The sequence below is a fragment of the Actinia tenebrosa genome, unplaced genomic scaffold, assembly GCF_029948245.1.
Source record: "Actinia tenebrosa isolate PJP-AT-01 unplaced genomic scaffold, QUT_ActTen_1.0 PGA_scaffold5__44_contigs__length_20552954, whole genome shotgun sequence".
Classification (NCBI taxonomy): Eukaryota; Metazoa; Cnidaria; class Anthozoa; order Actiniaria; family Actiniidae; genus Actinia; species Actinia tenebrosa.
In genome coordinates, this window is record NW_028292582.1 from 14357463 (window position 1) to 14370181 (window position 12719).

The 12719-nt window shown below is 36.7% G+C and overlaps 1 protein-coding gene across 1 annotated transcript; it reads right to left on the bottom strand.

The window, feature by feature from the left end:
* Positions 1 to 1471: 1471 nt before the first annotated feature.
* LOC116297089 (WD repeat-containing protein 41) lies at positions 1472 to 12463 on the bottom strand. Its single transcript, XM_031705241.2, has 16 exons — positions 12273 to 12463; positions 11453 to 11568; positions 10688 to 10736; positions 9767 to 9913; positions 9139 to 9201; positions 8955 to 9066; positions 8075 to 8143; positions 7501 to 7620; positions 6795 to 6949; positions 5613 to 5667; positions 5455 to 5524; positions 5154 to 5224; positions 4521 to 4578; positions 4360 to 4441; positions 3874 to 3942; positions 1472 to 2264 (listed from the first exon to the last, which is right to left on the bottom strand). Exons 1-16 carry the CDS (start codon positions 12318 to 12320, stop codon positions 2193 to 2195), a joined length of 1356 nt encoding a protein of 451 aa, XP_031561101.2. The 5' UTR covers positions 12321 to 12463; the 3' UTR covers positions 1472 to 2192.
* Between the last annotated feature and the right edge of the window lie 256 nt (positions 12464 to 12719).

Sequence of the window (12719 nt, forward strand, 5' to 3'; positions counted from 1 at the left end):
CTATAGCCAATGGTTTTGATAGATTTTGGACCATTTTCACACCTTTTGTAAAGATATGCATTATTTATGAGCCATGCAAAATGGCAAAACTATAGACCATGATTTTGTTCGATTTTTGGCCATTTCCACAGCTTTTGAAATAACATGCATTATTTAAGAGGGATTCAAAATAGGTCATTTTTGGCCATTTTCGGGCAAAAAGCATGGACTACAGCCCAAGGTTTTGATTAATTTTTCGACATTTTCACACCTTTTCAAAAAATATGCGTTATTTATTCTGGATGCCGAATAGGTCATTTGTGGCCTTTTTTCAGGCAAAAAGCATGGACTACAGCCCTTGGTTTTGATCGATTCTGGGCCATTTTCACACCTTTTAAAAAGATATGCATTACAGTCGACTCTCCCTTAAGCGACCAACCCGGGGCTAGGAGAAAGTGGTCGTTTACGGGAGATGGTGGCTTACGAGAGAGTTAACACAGGAAGCCCAAACAATGGTAATCCTAACACAGGAAGCCTAAATGATTTATAATTTGTAACTCACGCGTTACAACTATTGTATTAACGATTAAACTGTTTTAGTAAACTGTGCTATATGTTTACAGTACTATAATTGTCAATGTTTCGTCGGGTTTTTAATACCCGATGACTCTATGTTCTTAAATGTTTTATTGTTAAAGGATCTGTCATTGACTGGCTCTTGGATGGTCGCTTACGAGAGAGTAAAAACAATGAACATTTCCAAAATTTTAACCCCAAAGGTGTCGCGGTCGCTTACGAAGGTAGTCGCTTACGAGAGAGTTTTTTTACAGAGTTTATATGGGGAACAAGACGGGGAATTCAAAAAATGGTCGCTTACGGGAGATGGTCGCTTACAAAAGTGGTCGTTCAAAGAGAGTCTACTCTATTTATGAGTCATGCAAAATAGGTCGTTTTTGGCCATTTTAAGGCAAAAAGCATGGACTATAGCCCATGGTTTTGATCGATTTTGGGTCATTTTCACAGCTTTTGAAAAGAAATCTATTATTTATATAGGATACAAAATAGATCACTTTTAGCCTTTTTCGGGCACAAAGCATGGACTATAGCCAATGGTTCTGATCGATTTTGGGCCATTTCCACACCTTTTGAAAAGATATGCATTATTTATGAGGCATGGAAAATAGGTCGTTTTTGGACATTTTCAGGCAAAATGCATGGACTATAGCCTAAGGTTTTGATTAATTTTTCGCCATTTTCACACCTTTTGAAAAAATATGCATTATTTATGCTGGATGCCAAATAGGTCATGTGTGGCCTTTTTCAGGCAAAAAGCATGGACTATAGCCCATGGTTTTGATCGATTTTGGGCCATTTTCACACCTTTTAAAAAGATATGCATTTTTTTTTGAGCCATGCAAAATAGGTCGTTTACGGGAGATGGTAGCTTACGAGAGAGTTAACACAGGAAGCCCAAACAATGGCAATCCTAACACAGGAAGCCTAAATGATTTATAAGTTGTAACTCACGTGATACAAATACTTGGGTCATTTTCACACCTTTAGAAAAAATATTTATTTATAAGGAAAGTAAAATAGTTCATTTTTGGCCTTTTTCAGGTAACAAGCATGGACTATAACCTATGGTTCTGATCGATTTTGGGCCATTTTCACACCTTTTGATAAGATATGCATTATTTATGAGTCATGCAAAACAGGTCGTTTTTGGCCATTTTTAGGCAAAAAGCATGGACTATAGCCTATGGTTCTGATCGATTTTGGGCCATTTTCACACCTTTTGAAAAGATAGCCATTATTAAAGAAGGATGGAAAAAAGATCATTTTTGGCCATTTTCAGGCAAAAAGCATGGACTATAGCCCTAGGTTTTGATCGATTTTGGATGTTTTCTGACTGACTGAAAATTTTTTTATTATTTTAAAAAGGGTCATTGTTAGCCATTTTCGGCCAAAAAGTATGGAGTATAGCTCATGGTTTTGTTGGATTTTGGGTGTTTTTGGACCTAGTGAAGAAATTATGGCATTTTAAAAAGGGTCATTTTGAACCACTTTTGGCTAAAAAGGTTTTTATAGATTTTGGGTGTTTTTAGACATAGTGAAGACATTACCCCATTTTAGAAAAGGGGTCTTTTTTGGCCATTTTTGGCCCAAAAGTATATTCTATAGCATAATCAGTAAATTGCTATGTATTTTCCATATTACATGCTGTACTCGTAGAGCAGAATTTGTCTTAGAGTTTCATTTCTTCTCTGTCTCTGTAATGTTCCATTCTGTTTGATGAAAGGAGAGGAAGTGAGAGTTGAATAAATTTGTTTTCTAGAATTAGGCGAAAATGGCAATAATTACAGTCAATTCAAAAAACGTTGTCGTCGACAGGCTCAAGCCTACGCGATTGCACCGAAAGCAATGTATGGGTAAAAATCACTGAAGCGTTTAAATATTCGTTCTGAATTAATTGTTCCCGCTAGTAATAAGATAATAATGGAGAGAAACAATCCATTAAATGCATGTGTTCGGGTTTAGGGAAAGAAAAACAAAGTACTTATGATTCAGTTCACAATCCCGAAAATATAGTGGAGGCATTAAAAAAACGTCTCCTTCAACACTTCCCGCTCGCCTACGAAGGTTCGTGCTGTAAACAAGGCATAACTAGTCAGATAAAATTATGGAGTCAACTCGGCTTCAATGATTGCTACCCAGAGTTCCTTTCGGTCCAGTTGCGTAGGCTTGAGTTGGTCGACGACAACATTTTTTGAATTGACTGTATATAAAGTAAACAATAGAGTGATCTTACTTGTGACTAATAGTAAAATAGACAAATGAAAACAATAGAGTTGCAGGGTAGTGTCTGCTACAGTGTATTATGTGGACTATTCTGCAAAGTAAAATCACTCTAAATCATGTGAGGTTCTCTATCCTGCCTTGTTCTGAATAGGATTAGGTCTAATAACAGACATAATCACATGACTACTCCTATGCAGCATATGAAAATACTTTTTTCCCCTTATGAGTTACCAGTTGTCAGTTTTAAGATATGAACCATTTTCACTTTCATTCAACCACATTTCATTCTCTTAAGAATAGGACTGTATGTTTTTGTGGCCCCAATATTCATATGTATTCATGTTTAACCGATAAACAAAAAATGATACTCTAGAGAATGACACGTGGTCTAAAATGGGAAAATATTAGGTAAGGCCCACGTCCACACCGTATCCGGAAAGTTTTGTATCCGCAAATTTTATTTTGCGGATACGAAAATGTTCGCGTCCACACGCAGCGCATTCGAATCGTTTTCACTGTCCACACGTATCCGGAAATTTCATGATCGGCCCTGATGCACGCTAGTGCCTAGTCCATTTGACGGATAGTTTTTTTATTGAGCATGCGCAAAATCGTGTTTACGTCATCGTATTCGAAAATTTGCGGATACGACCGTCCACACGTATCCGTATTCGGGGCGTATTCGAAAATGTCCATTCTGGAGGCCGTTTTCGAAAATTTGCGGATACGGATACAAAAATTTCCGGATACATGTGGACGAGGGCAATTTTTTTTTTGCGGATACGGGTTGCGTCCACACGTGTCCGCAATTTTTTGTATCCGTATCCGCAAATTTTATGAAAACGGATACGTGTGAACGGTGAAAACGATTCGAATACGCTGCGTGTGGACGCAAACATTTTCGTATCCACAAAAAATAATTTGCGGATACAAAAATTTCCGAATACGTGTGGACGGGGCCTAAGACTAATATCAAACGTCAATACTCACACGAGGCGTACACATTGAAAACAATTCATAACGCAGTCATGTTTTATGTGATTAGGTTGGACTTATGTAAAGTTTGTATTCAGTTTGTATTTAATAATTACTGACCTTCCATAAGACTACAAGATCATCACTTCCACATGATGCAAACCCTTCAATACCACAATCCACTGCCGTCTGCAACATTATGAAAAGAACCATTCAATAAAATGATACAACTGTATATAACTTGACTATCTGTCTCATCATTTTGGGTTTAATCATCATATGTGAGAAGAGTTGCTTTTTCCTGTGCCTCCAATATTTTTCTCAGAGTTTCTGATTTCCTCCTACACAAAAATATAACTCCTAATTCCAATTAAATTATGATCATGGAACATGGGCTATATGTCTGTTAAACACTGGCTACCAAGTACTACCCTTATAAAAAAGGATGATTTGGGTCCAAGGAACAAACCATCAAGCACAGTGTTGAAAGATGGTGCATTAGGTCTCATAGTCCTTTCTCAACTCTTACTGACAAGTGACCAAGAGATAGTACAATTATAGTAGGTCCTCATCCTTCCTCAACTGTCATTATTAATAGCAACTTACATGCACAGTCCCTGAGTGAGCCAAACATTCACCCAGAAGGGTAGGCACAGTGGGTTCTTTACAGGCTTGCAGTTCTTTTAAACTACAAAAATATAAAAATCATGAACTTTTTACTCATTTCGAATAAATATGGTAAAGTACAGAAGCCTGTTGGTACTCACTTTAAGCCAAGAAAAGTCTCTATACAAGACCCACCACCAACAGGTTGACTCCCTCCACCTGTGTTGAATAACAAGAAATGAAAGTCCAAAAAGGTTTAGGAAATATAAAGCATAATATCAAATATATTTGGTTAGTGTAAGAGTTAATGTCAAAGACCTATAGCTATATATAGTACATCTTCCTTTGCCAAAAAGGCACAAAATGGAGCTTTTTCAAAATAGTATAATTTTTTTACCACCAAAAAGGCCTAAAATTAAAAATTCATCAAAACCATGGGCCAAAAGTGGCTATAATCCATACTTTGTGGCCAAAAAAATTAGTTGAAAATGACCCTTTTTCAAAATGGGATAATTTCTTCACTAGGTTCAAAAATACCCAAAAATCCATCAAAACCATGGGCTATAGTCCATACTTTTGGCCAAAAATGGTTCAAAATGACCCTTTTTCAAAATGGGATATGTTTTCACTAAGTCTAAAAAGGCCTTTAAAAAAGACCAAATTTAAAATCATCATAACTATTAGATATAGTGCACACTTTTACCCCAAAAGATAAATAAGAAATAGGAGTACAAACTGACAATCAAGTTTCATCTGATAGTAGTAAGACAACTATTAGAATCAAAGTAACCTACCGACAAGAACAGGAGTTGGTGAACCCCATAATCTGACAGAACCATCCTGTGAACATGTTGCAAGAAGAAATCTGCAAACAAGATTTTTATACATAGCGTAAGCTAAGATACTTGTTATGCACAGAGAGATCTAACCAGTGGCATTCGGTGTACTCTTAGTTCATACCATTTCTCACTACTCAGTTGTGGGTTCAATCATTACACCCACTTTCGTATAAAAAGAAGTGCTTTGAGAACTTTTCTTTGGTTTCTCTTCCATATACAAAAAATCAACATTACAGACCAAGCTAGACTGACTTACCCATTGCATAGGAGTACTGAGTGAAGTACTTTACCATGATGTGCTGATTTGACCCGAGAAAGACAGTCACCTAGCGATAAGAATAAAGCTGTTACCTCCTCAGCATACTCACTGATTCATATAAACAACACATAGAGCAGTGTCTAGTCTGTATGTACCTGACATGGCATCATACACAAAGAATCCACGGCCAATGGAAGCAAAAATGTACTTCTGGAACAAGATCAGAATATTCTATTTATTTACACCTGATCGTTAGTACTTATCAGCCTCTGGTAGAGTTATTTACCTCTATTCACCAGTTATAATAATCCATCAATATCATCATCATCATCATTATCATCATATGTCATCACTACCCAGATTGTTACCATAATCACTACCACCATCACTATATATCATCATTATATATTATTAGCATGCATCATCATCACCATTATTACCATCACCACATCATCACTAATATCACCACCATCATTATCATCCCCATTATCATCATTAGTATCATCATCATTAACATCACCATAACCATAACCATCACCATCATATCATCACCATCATCATCATCAATATCATCATCACCATCATTACAACCACCATTATCATCATTGTTACCATGCATCATCATCATTGCCAGCATCAACATCATCATTACCATCACCATTATCATGCATCATCCCTATCCCCATCATCATCACCTTCATTAACATCATCATCATATTTATCATCATCATCCCCATTATATCATCACCTTCATCATCATCATCCCCATTATCATCATCATCATCCCCATTATCATCACCTTCATCATCATCATCACCTTCATCATCATCAGCAGCAGCAGCAGCATCCCCATCATCATCATTATAATCATCATCACCTTCATCATCATCATCATCATCCACATCATCATCACCTTCATCATCATCATCACCAACATCACCTTCGTCATCAACATCAACATCGACATCACCACCATCATCATTATAATCATCATCATTATAATCATCATCATTATAATCATCATCACCTTCATCATCATTATCATCATCATCCACATCATCATCACCTTCATCATCATCATCATCTTCGTCATCAACATCAACATCAACTTCACCACCATCATCATTATAATCATCACCTTCATCATCATTAGCATCATTATCATCATCATCCACATCATCATCACCTTCATCATCATCATCACCTTCATCATCATCATCCCCAACATCACCTTCATCATCATCATCCCCAACATCACCTTCGTCATCAACATCAACATCACCACCATCATTATCATTGTCATATTGTCATGCCCATTACATAACACCAGTACTGACCTGATCAACAGCAAACAAGTGTTGTACACTGTAGGGATACATGTGATCTGTTCCTTCATAGTTCTTCATGTAGTTTAGTTGTCTGGTGTAGGAGAGAGAATGAGTGCTCCATATCACAATCGCTCCATCCAGTGAGGCAGAAGCAATCATACTATCTAGAGCACAAACCACAGCAGTTAGACAAGCTCGCAATTTTCGTTGTTGCAAATGTAATAAATATTAATAAGAAGACCTACAGCTTAGCTTGGTGTATTGTATCTATATTCACATTTATTCTCATATGCTAATTTTAAACAAGAAAATGATACCCTAGAGAATGACATGTGGTATGACATGGGAAAACATTACGCCCAGCCCACAGGTATGTTAAAAGTCACAGTGTTACGTAGATTAATAAGAACACATTTATCCCAACATAAGCAGTGCAAATATGTCAAGGTTGTAATCTAATACTTCAGTTTCAAGTTCTCTGTTGCTCAGGCTTAGTCTCAATTTTGTGCAGACTATTCAACATGCATTCCAGTGAAGGTCTGTGGAATTTCAAAGTGTTTGTATTGTTGAAGTTGTACATTCTTTACTTTACTTTTGGTATTTGTGAATATTTAGACACTGATAGAAGGCTAACCTGAGTAAATGAGAATGTAACTCAAAAATGCTATCCAGAGACCTGTATGAGTCATTGTTACTTGATATATGTATTACATACCTGCAACACTGATCAAACACCTGATGGACTCCCTGTGTGGTGAGAGCTTCTTGAATGGCTCAATTCTAATGTTGGAGGAGTCACTAGCATCAACAGGTGACCTCACTATACAGTACACCACTACGAATTCAAAATAGGAGTCAAAAACACCATCATCAATCAAAACCATAGGTTAAAAATACCTAAGTAATTAAATGAAGTAGTTTGGAAAAAGGTATTAAATGGTCCATTTCCACTTAAAATGGACAACATGGTTAAAGGGCAACTGTGGGAGTGCCGTGGCAATGTTTTCTTTACAAGGGAAGGTTGAACACTGTAAAGTAGGGTAATGCAGATTACAATTGAAATATTAGTAGAAATGAGCTGCAGTTCAATATATGTCTGCAGGGCTCATTTTCTGGTGGCATATCCAGTGTGGTTGTTCCTTGTAGTGTAGTGTTAACACAGATTAACAACAAAGACGTTTTTGAGTTCTCCTTAGGGCATACTATAGTATATTTTGACTCTTAATTTTTACTTCAATCATTACACCAAACAACACCCATTTCTAATGATAGAACATGATATTACATACTCAAAGATGATTTATCTGATGCCGTTACAATCCTGCTGTTCTTGATGGGTAGCATGGTATGGATATCAGCTAGAAAATACAGCAACACATGTTCTTATTAATTTTGGTGGGCATAAAGCCTATTAAATTACTCATTTTCCAAAGTTCAATCTTGTTTGTATTTTGAACCAGCTTATAAGCTCTTGGACGATATGTGTTTAAATAAATTATTGATTGATTGATTGATTGGATGACTAGTACTGGTAACCCTGGTAAATGTCTAGAAGACTGTGGAGGTGAATTTGGGAACATTATAGCGATACTTCATCATTCATATAATGCCAATGAGAGATTGATTGCCTGTGGACACTTAGCAACTTGTGACAAGCTTTCGTGAAAATGGCCAGCATACAGCTGCTGTATTGACGTTGCAATATGGTTTTGCTAGTAAACATGAAGTATTACTATTTTCACTGGTCAAACTCCAACCTATTTATTCCAGGCTGCAAGAATTAATTTTAGTTATTTTAATCATTTAATTATGTGTGAACCTTGTTTCATGTTGGATCCAGTGAACCGATATATGGAAAGTGATGAATGGGTCAGAGAATTTGGATATGATATTAATTGTATTAATTATTGTCTCTACAGTTTAGCACAAACAGGTCTCTGTATACACCGAATCAAAATATGGCGACCAATTTAAATAACTATTGTTCTGGACTGACTACCGACTGACTAGCCTCCTATACATGTGAAAATGCTGCTATGTTTCCACGTGAACACGAGGCTAGTCAGTCGCTTGTCAGTGCAAAACAATAGTTATTCAAATTGGTCACCATATTTTGATTCGGTGTATGAACTTTAGAGAAGCAAATTCACAACAGTTCTGTTAACTCACAAGGTTCTGCTGTCCTCTCTAGTTTATAAAGAAGAGTTCCCTGTTCATTCCACGCACATAAATCCTGTCCACCAGAAAAAAACATGTTTTCTTCCTTCATGGCTACCAAACACTAAAAGAAAGATACATGTTCAATATCTTATTATTTTAAATTTATTTTAGTAAATAGTAAAAATAATTTTACCTTTACAGAGCTATTGTGTTCAGTGATGATATGTAAACACAATCCATCTTCAATATCCCATACCTAGATGACATGTATGTTAAGGATAAATTTTTAAACACTGGGTAGTTTACCCGGGGGGGGGGGGGGGGGTACTCTTGCCCATTTAGGGTAGGGATGTGCCACTGAGCCCTCTGAACCCTGACCCTGTTCCAGAGTAAAATCTGTGAAATTCATACCCTGTTTCAGAGCAAGATCACTGAAAGCCATACCCTGTTCCTTTATTGTGAAAATAGATACCCTGTTCCAGAGAGGAGAGAGCGTGATTTCATACGTATACCCTGTTCCAGAGTGAGCGCCGTTTTATGTACCCTGTTCCAGAGTAAAAGTAATTCCACTATTAAGGTCAACGTAAAGTAACTATATTTACAGTAACAATGGTAGTTTCTGAAGCTAAAATGCTGGTATCCCGGGAAGCCAAGTTTTAAGAGTATTGAAAACTGAAGCTAGATGGATTAGAGAGAAGTCAAATCAGACCTATATATCATTAACGATGGATCAAACCATAGATCTCTAGCTCGATGAAGGAGGTATGGGGTATGTTCTCTGGAGATACACAATAATCAGGTCAGGATTTTCATAAGGATACACAAATCGTCTTGTCAGACGATCCTGTTAGTAAAAGTACGGAAGATAATGGCATATCTTCACCTTGATATTCCTGTGGTTGGTGCATCACAAGCATACAGGTGATTCGTCGTGTATGGTGTTGTAGAACATGAAGCTTTTTTCCTGTCTAAAAACCACAAGATTACCTGTCTATAGTAATAGATATTAGTCTAAACCTATAAGGGTACATCACAAATCCTCCCCTCTGATTGGTTAAGCTACCAGTGGTCTATTAGTGATAGATTACTTAATAGTAGGAAAAAGAGCCAGTTTTGAAAAATACAAGAATGGGGAATTACTCATGTTTTTAACCTAATTTCAAAACTTTTTTGTACCTATTTATTTGGCCGATAAGTAGATTTAGACTAAAGTAATTAGACCTCTCGTCCTCATAGTCTACGAGTTAATAGCCCATTCAGCCTTTGCCCTCATGGGCTATTCATAGTAATGATAAAAGGGTAAATTATACACCGAAAAAAAAATTAAAGACTTTTACTCTGACGAAGGACTAGCGTCCGAAACGTCAGTAAGTTTTTTCATCTTTTCACGGTGTATAATTTACCCTTTTTTCATTACTGTTTCATTAGAAATGCCGAAGCAGTTCACACTAGCTTTTAGCTAGTTATCTCTTCTTTGGGCTATTCATAGACCATTTGGGCTGCGTTTTGGCCGTGGGTCTAATTGCTAATCATGCTACATATCCAGGGGCGAATCCAGGAACTGGTTATGGAGGTGTCCCAAATGAAGAAATGTATTTAGAGAAAGAGGGGTGTCCAGTACACCACAGGACACCCCCCTGATCCACCCCTGATACCCCAGACAAGATCAATGCAGTGTTTTAATAAATATTCTAACTATAACAGACCACAGGTAGCCCATAAAATAAGTTAATCACCCATACCTGTACATCCCATATTATCGCTGTGTTATCATCAGCGGCAGAGACAAGCCTTAGGAAATGGAATAGAAAGTTATAATAATTAATTTATTGAATTTCTGAGTAAGTCTTTAAGCAACAAAACATTGTCAACCAAGTTCTATCTATTAACATAATTATATTCTGGTCTATTGTCAAATTGAACCAAATTTCTGAGGGTAAAGGGTCATTTTATCAAACATGATTTGAGAGTTTTAATTCTTTGTGAACTGTGAAATGGCCATTTTCGTAATTAGGTGAAACATGACTTGGTTCAGTCGTAATGTGAATGATAATTAGTCAGTATTGTTATGTAAAGATGGGTGGATGTTATCACAAGTCGCAATCTTTTGTTTGAGGTCATGAATGAGTCTATTGTATTGTGCCAGTAATTGTTGACTTCGGTTGAGCGGTTTTTATTCAAAGTCTGTATACCAGCTTTCAAGTGTAAGGCATTGATGGTAGTTGGTGCTATATATAATACATGTAGCAGAGTCCCAGTCAATGTCGTGTCCAGTATTCTTGTGATGTTCAACGTGATTGTGATTGTTAGGATCCAAACTCTACTCACAAGTGATGGTAAGTCCAGGAATCTAACCTGAGACCCTTAATTGAGATCAAAGGCAAGTACACTATCACTGCACCACCTTTGATACAATTTTCTCACTTTTTAAAATAACAATAGGCACCCAGCCTTAAAGGATAGAGGTGTATATTTATTGCATAGAGGTAAGTTAGAGTTGTTTTTACCTTGTGTTATCAATGACCATGAGCAGATGTACGATGTCAGCATGACCAGACAGTAACATGATTTCTGTGAATGGATTCTTTGTTTGATTATCTGTGATCTCAGGAACATTGTCAATCTGATGTGAACACAAGTATATCAATACTGTCATTACTGTATATGACAATCATAATATATTGAATTTCCAATTCAATCTGGTGCTGAAAGCTAAATATAATCCTCAAGCTCAAGAAACTGAGCAATCAATATTGATTTCAGTATTGATTCTATATAGAATATGATTGAAGTAAATAGTTGAATGGTGAAATATTTCTTCATGCGAAATTGGGTGCATTTGTTTCAACCTGCAATAAACATTGTGTAAACTATGAATAAAATAATGATGCTTTTTCCTTCAACGAGTTAGGATTGGTTTTTTTTAATTATTTTAAAACTGGTGTAATCTCAAAGTCAAAAGTTTTTTATTTTATAACTTGAAGAGGTGACATTTAAAAGAAGAAATATATCACCACTGAATTATTTATTTCAATATTGAAAATATTTCGCCTGCCCCCCCCCCCCCCCCCCCCCCTCCTCTGCCATACATTATAAACTCAGCCTAAGTCTCTGTGCATTTACAGTAAGTCAGTGGGAAGCCATTTCAATGCAACGGCATGTCTACCGTGTAGGTGCTGTAAGTCAGTGCTGTGTGTGTTTAAATCGTGTTCCTTAACAAATTCATCCACTAATGTCACAAAATACATCAATATTCTATTGATTTACATGTATTATGACATCTCTAATCCTACATACGTAAACATGAAAGCGAACGATATCACATACCTCCACTGCAACATTCCTCCGCAAAGACTTCTTCTTCACACGAAACATGGCTTTCTCGACAATACCAAGACTTTTCACTTGATATCTTTGATGAATATAACATATACTATATTTTCATTTTATCGTTTTAGCGCTGGGTTTTAATCGCCCCAAGTGTGACATCCATCACAACACCAGCCCGCCATCTTGGAAATGACCTTGATTTATACATGCCGAAGGATGTCCGAGGGAAAACCGAAGGCAGGTCTGACTACGAAGTGAGCGTGAAATGTCAGGGAATGAGATTCCATTGTTTTAGTATCTAAGTAAATTCAAACTTCCTAAATTAACTAATATGTACCAAATGTACAATAAATATCATACTTGTGCAACGCTTTGACACAATTCGAGCAAAAACCGTGATCACGTAACTCCAGGTGCACTGATCACGTGACTCCAGGTGCGCAT

What these genes read in the sequence shown, in the direction of transcription:
- LOC116297089 (XM_031705241.2), bottom strand. Translation starts at nt 12,320, where the DNA reads ATGTTTCGTGTGAAGAAGAAGTCTTTGCGGAGGAATGTTGCAGTGGAG. An exon ending in GAGACTTTTCTTGGCTTAAA is followed by an intron (nt 4,442 to 4,520) that starts GTGAGTACCAAC and finishes ATATTTTTGTAG; the next exon opens with TTTAAAAGAACTGCAAGCCT. An exon ending in ATCTTGTAGTCTTATGGAAG is followed by an intron (nt 2,265 to 3,873) that starts GTCAGTAATTAT and finishes TTCATCAAACAG; the next exon opens with AATGGAACATTACAGAGACA.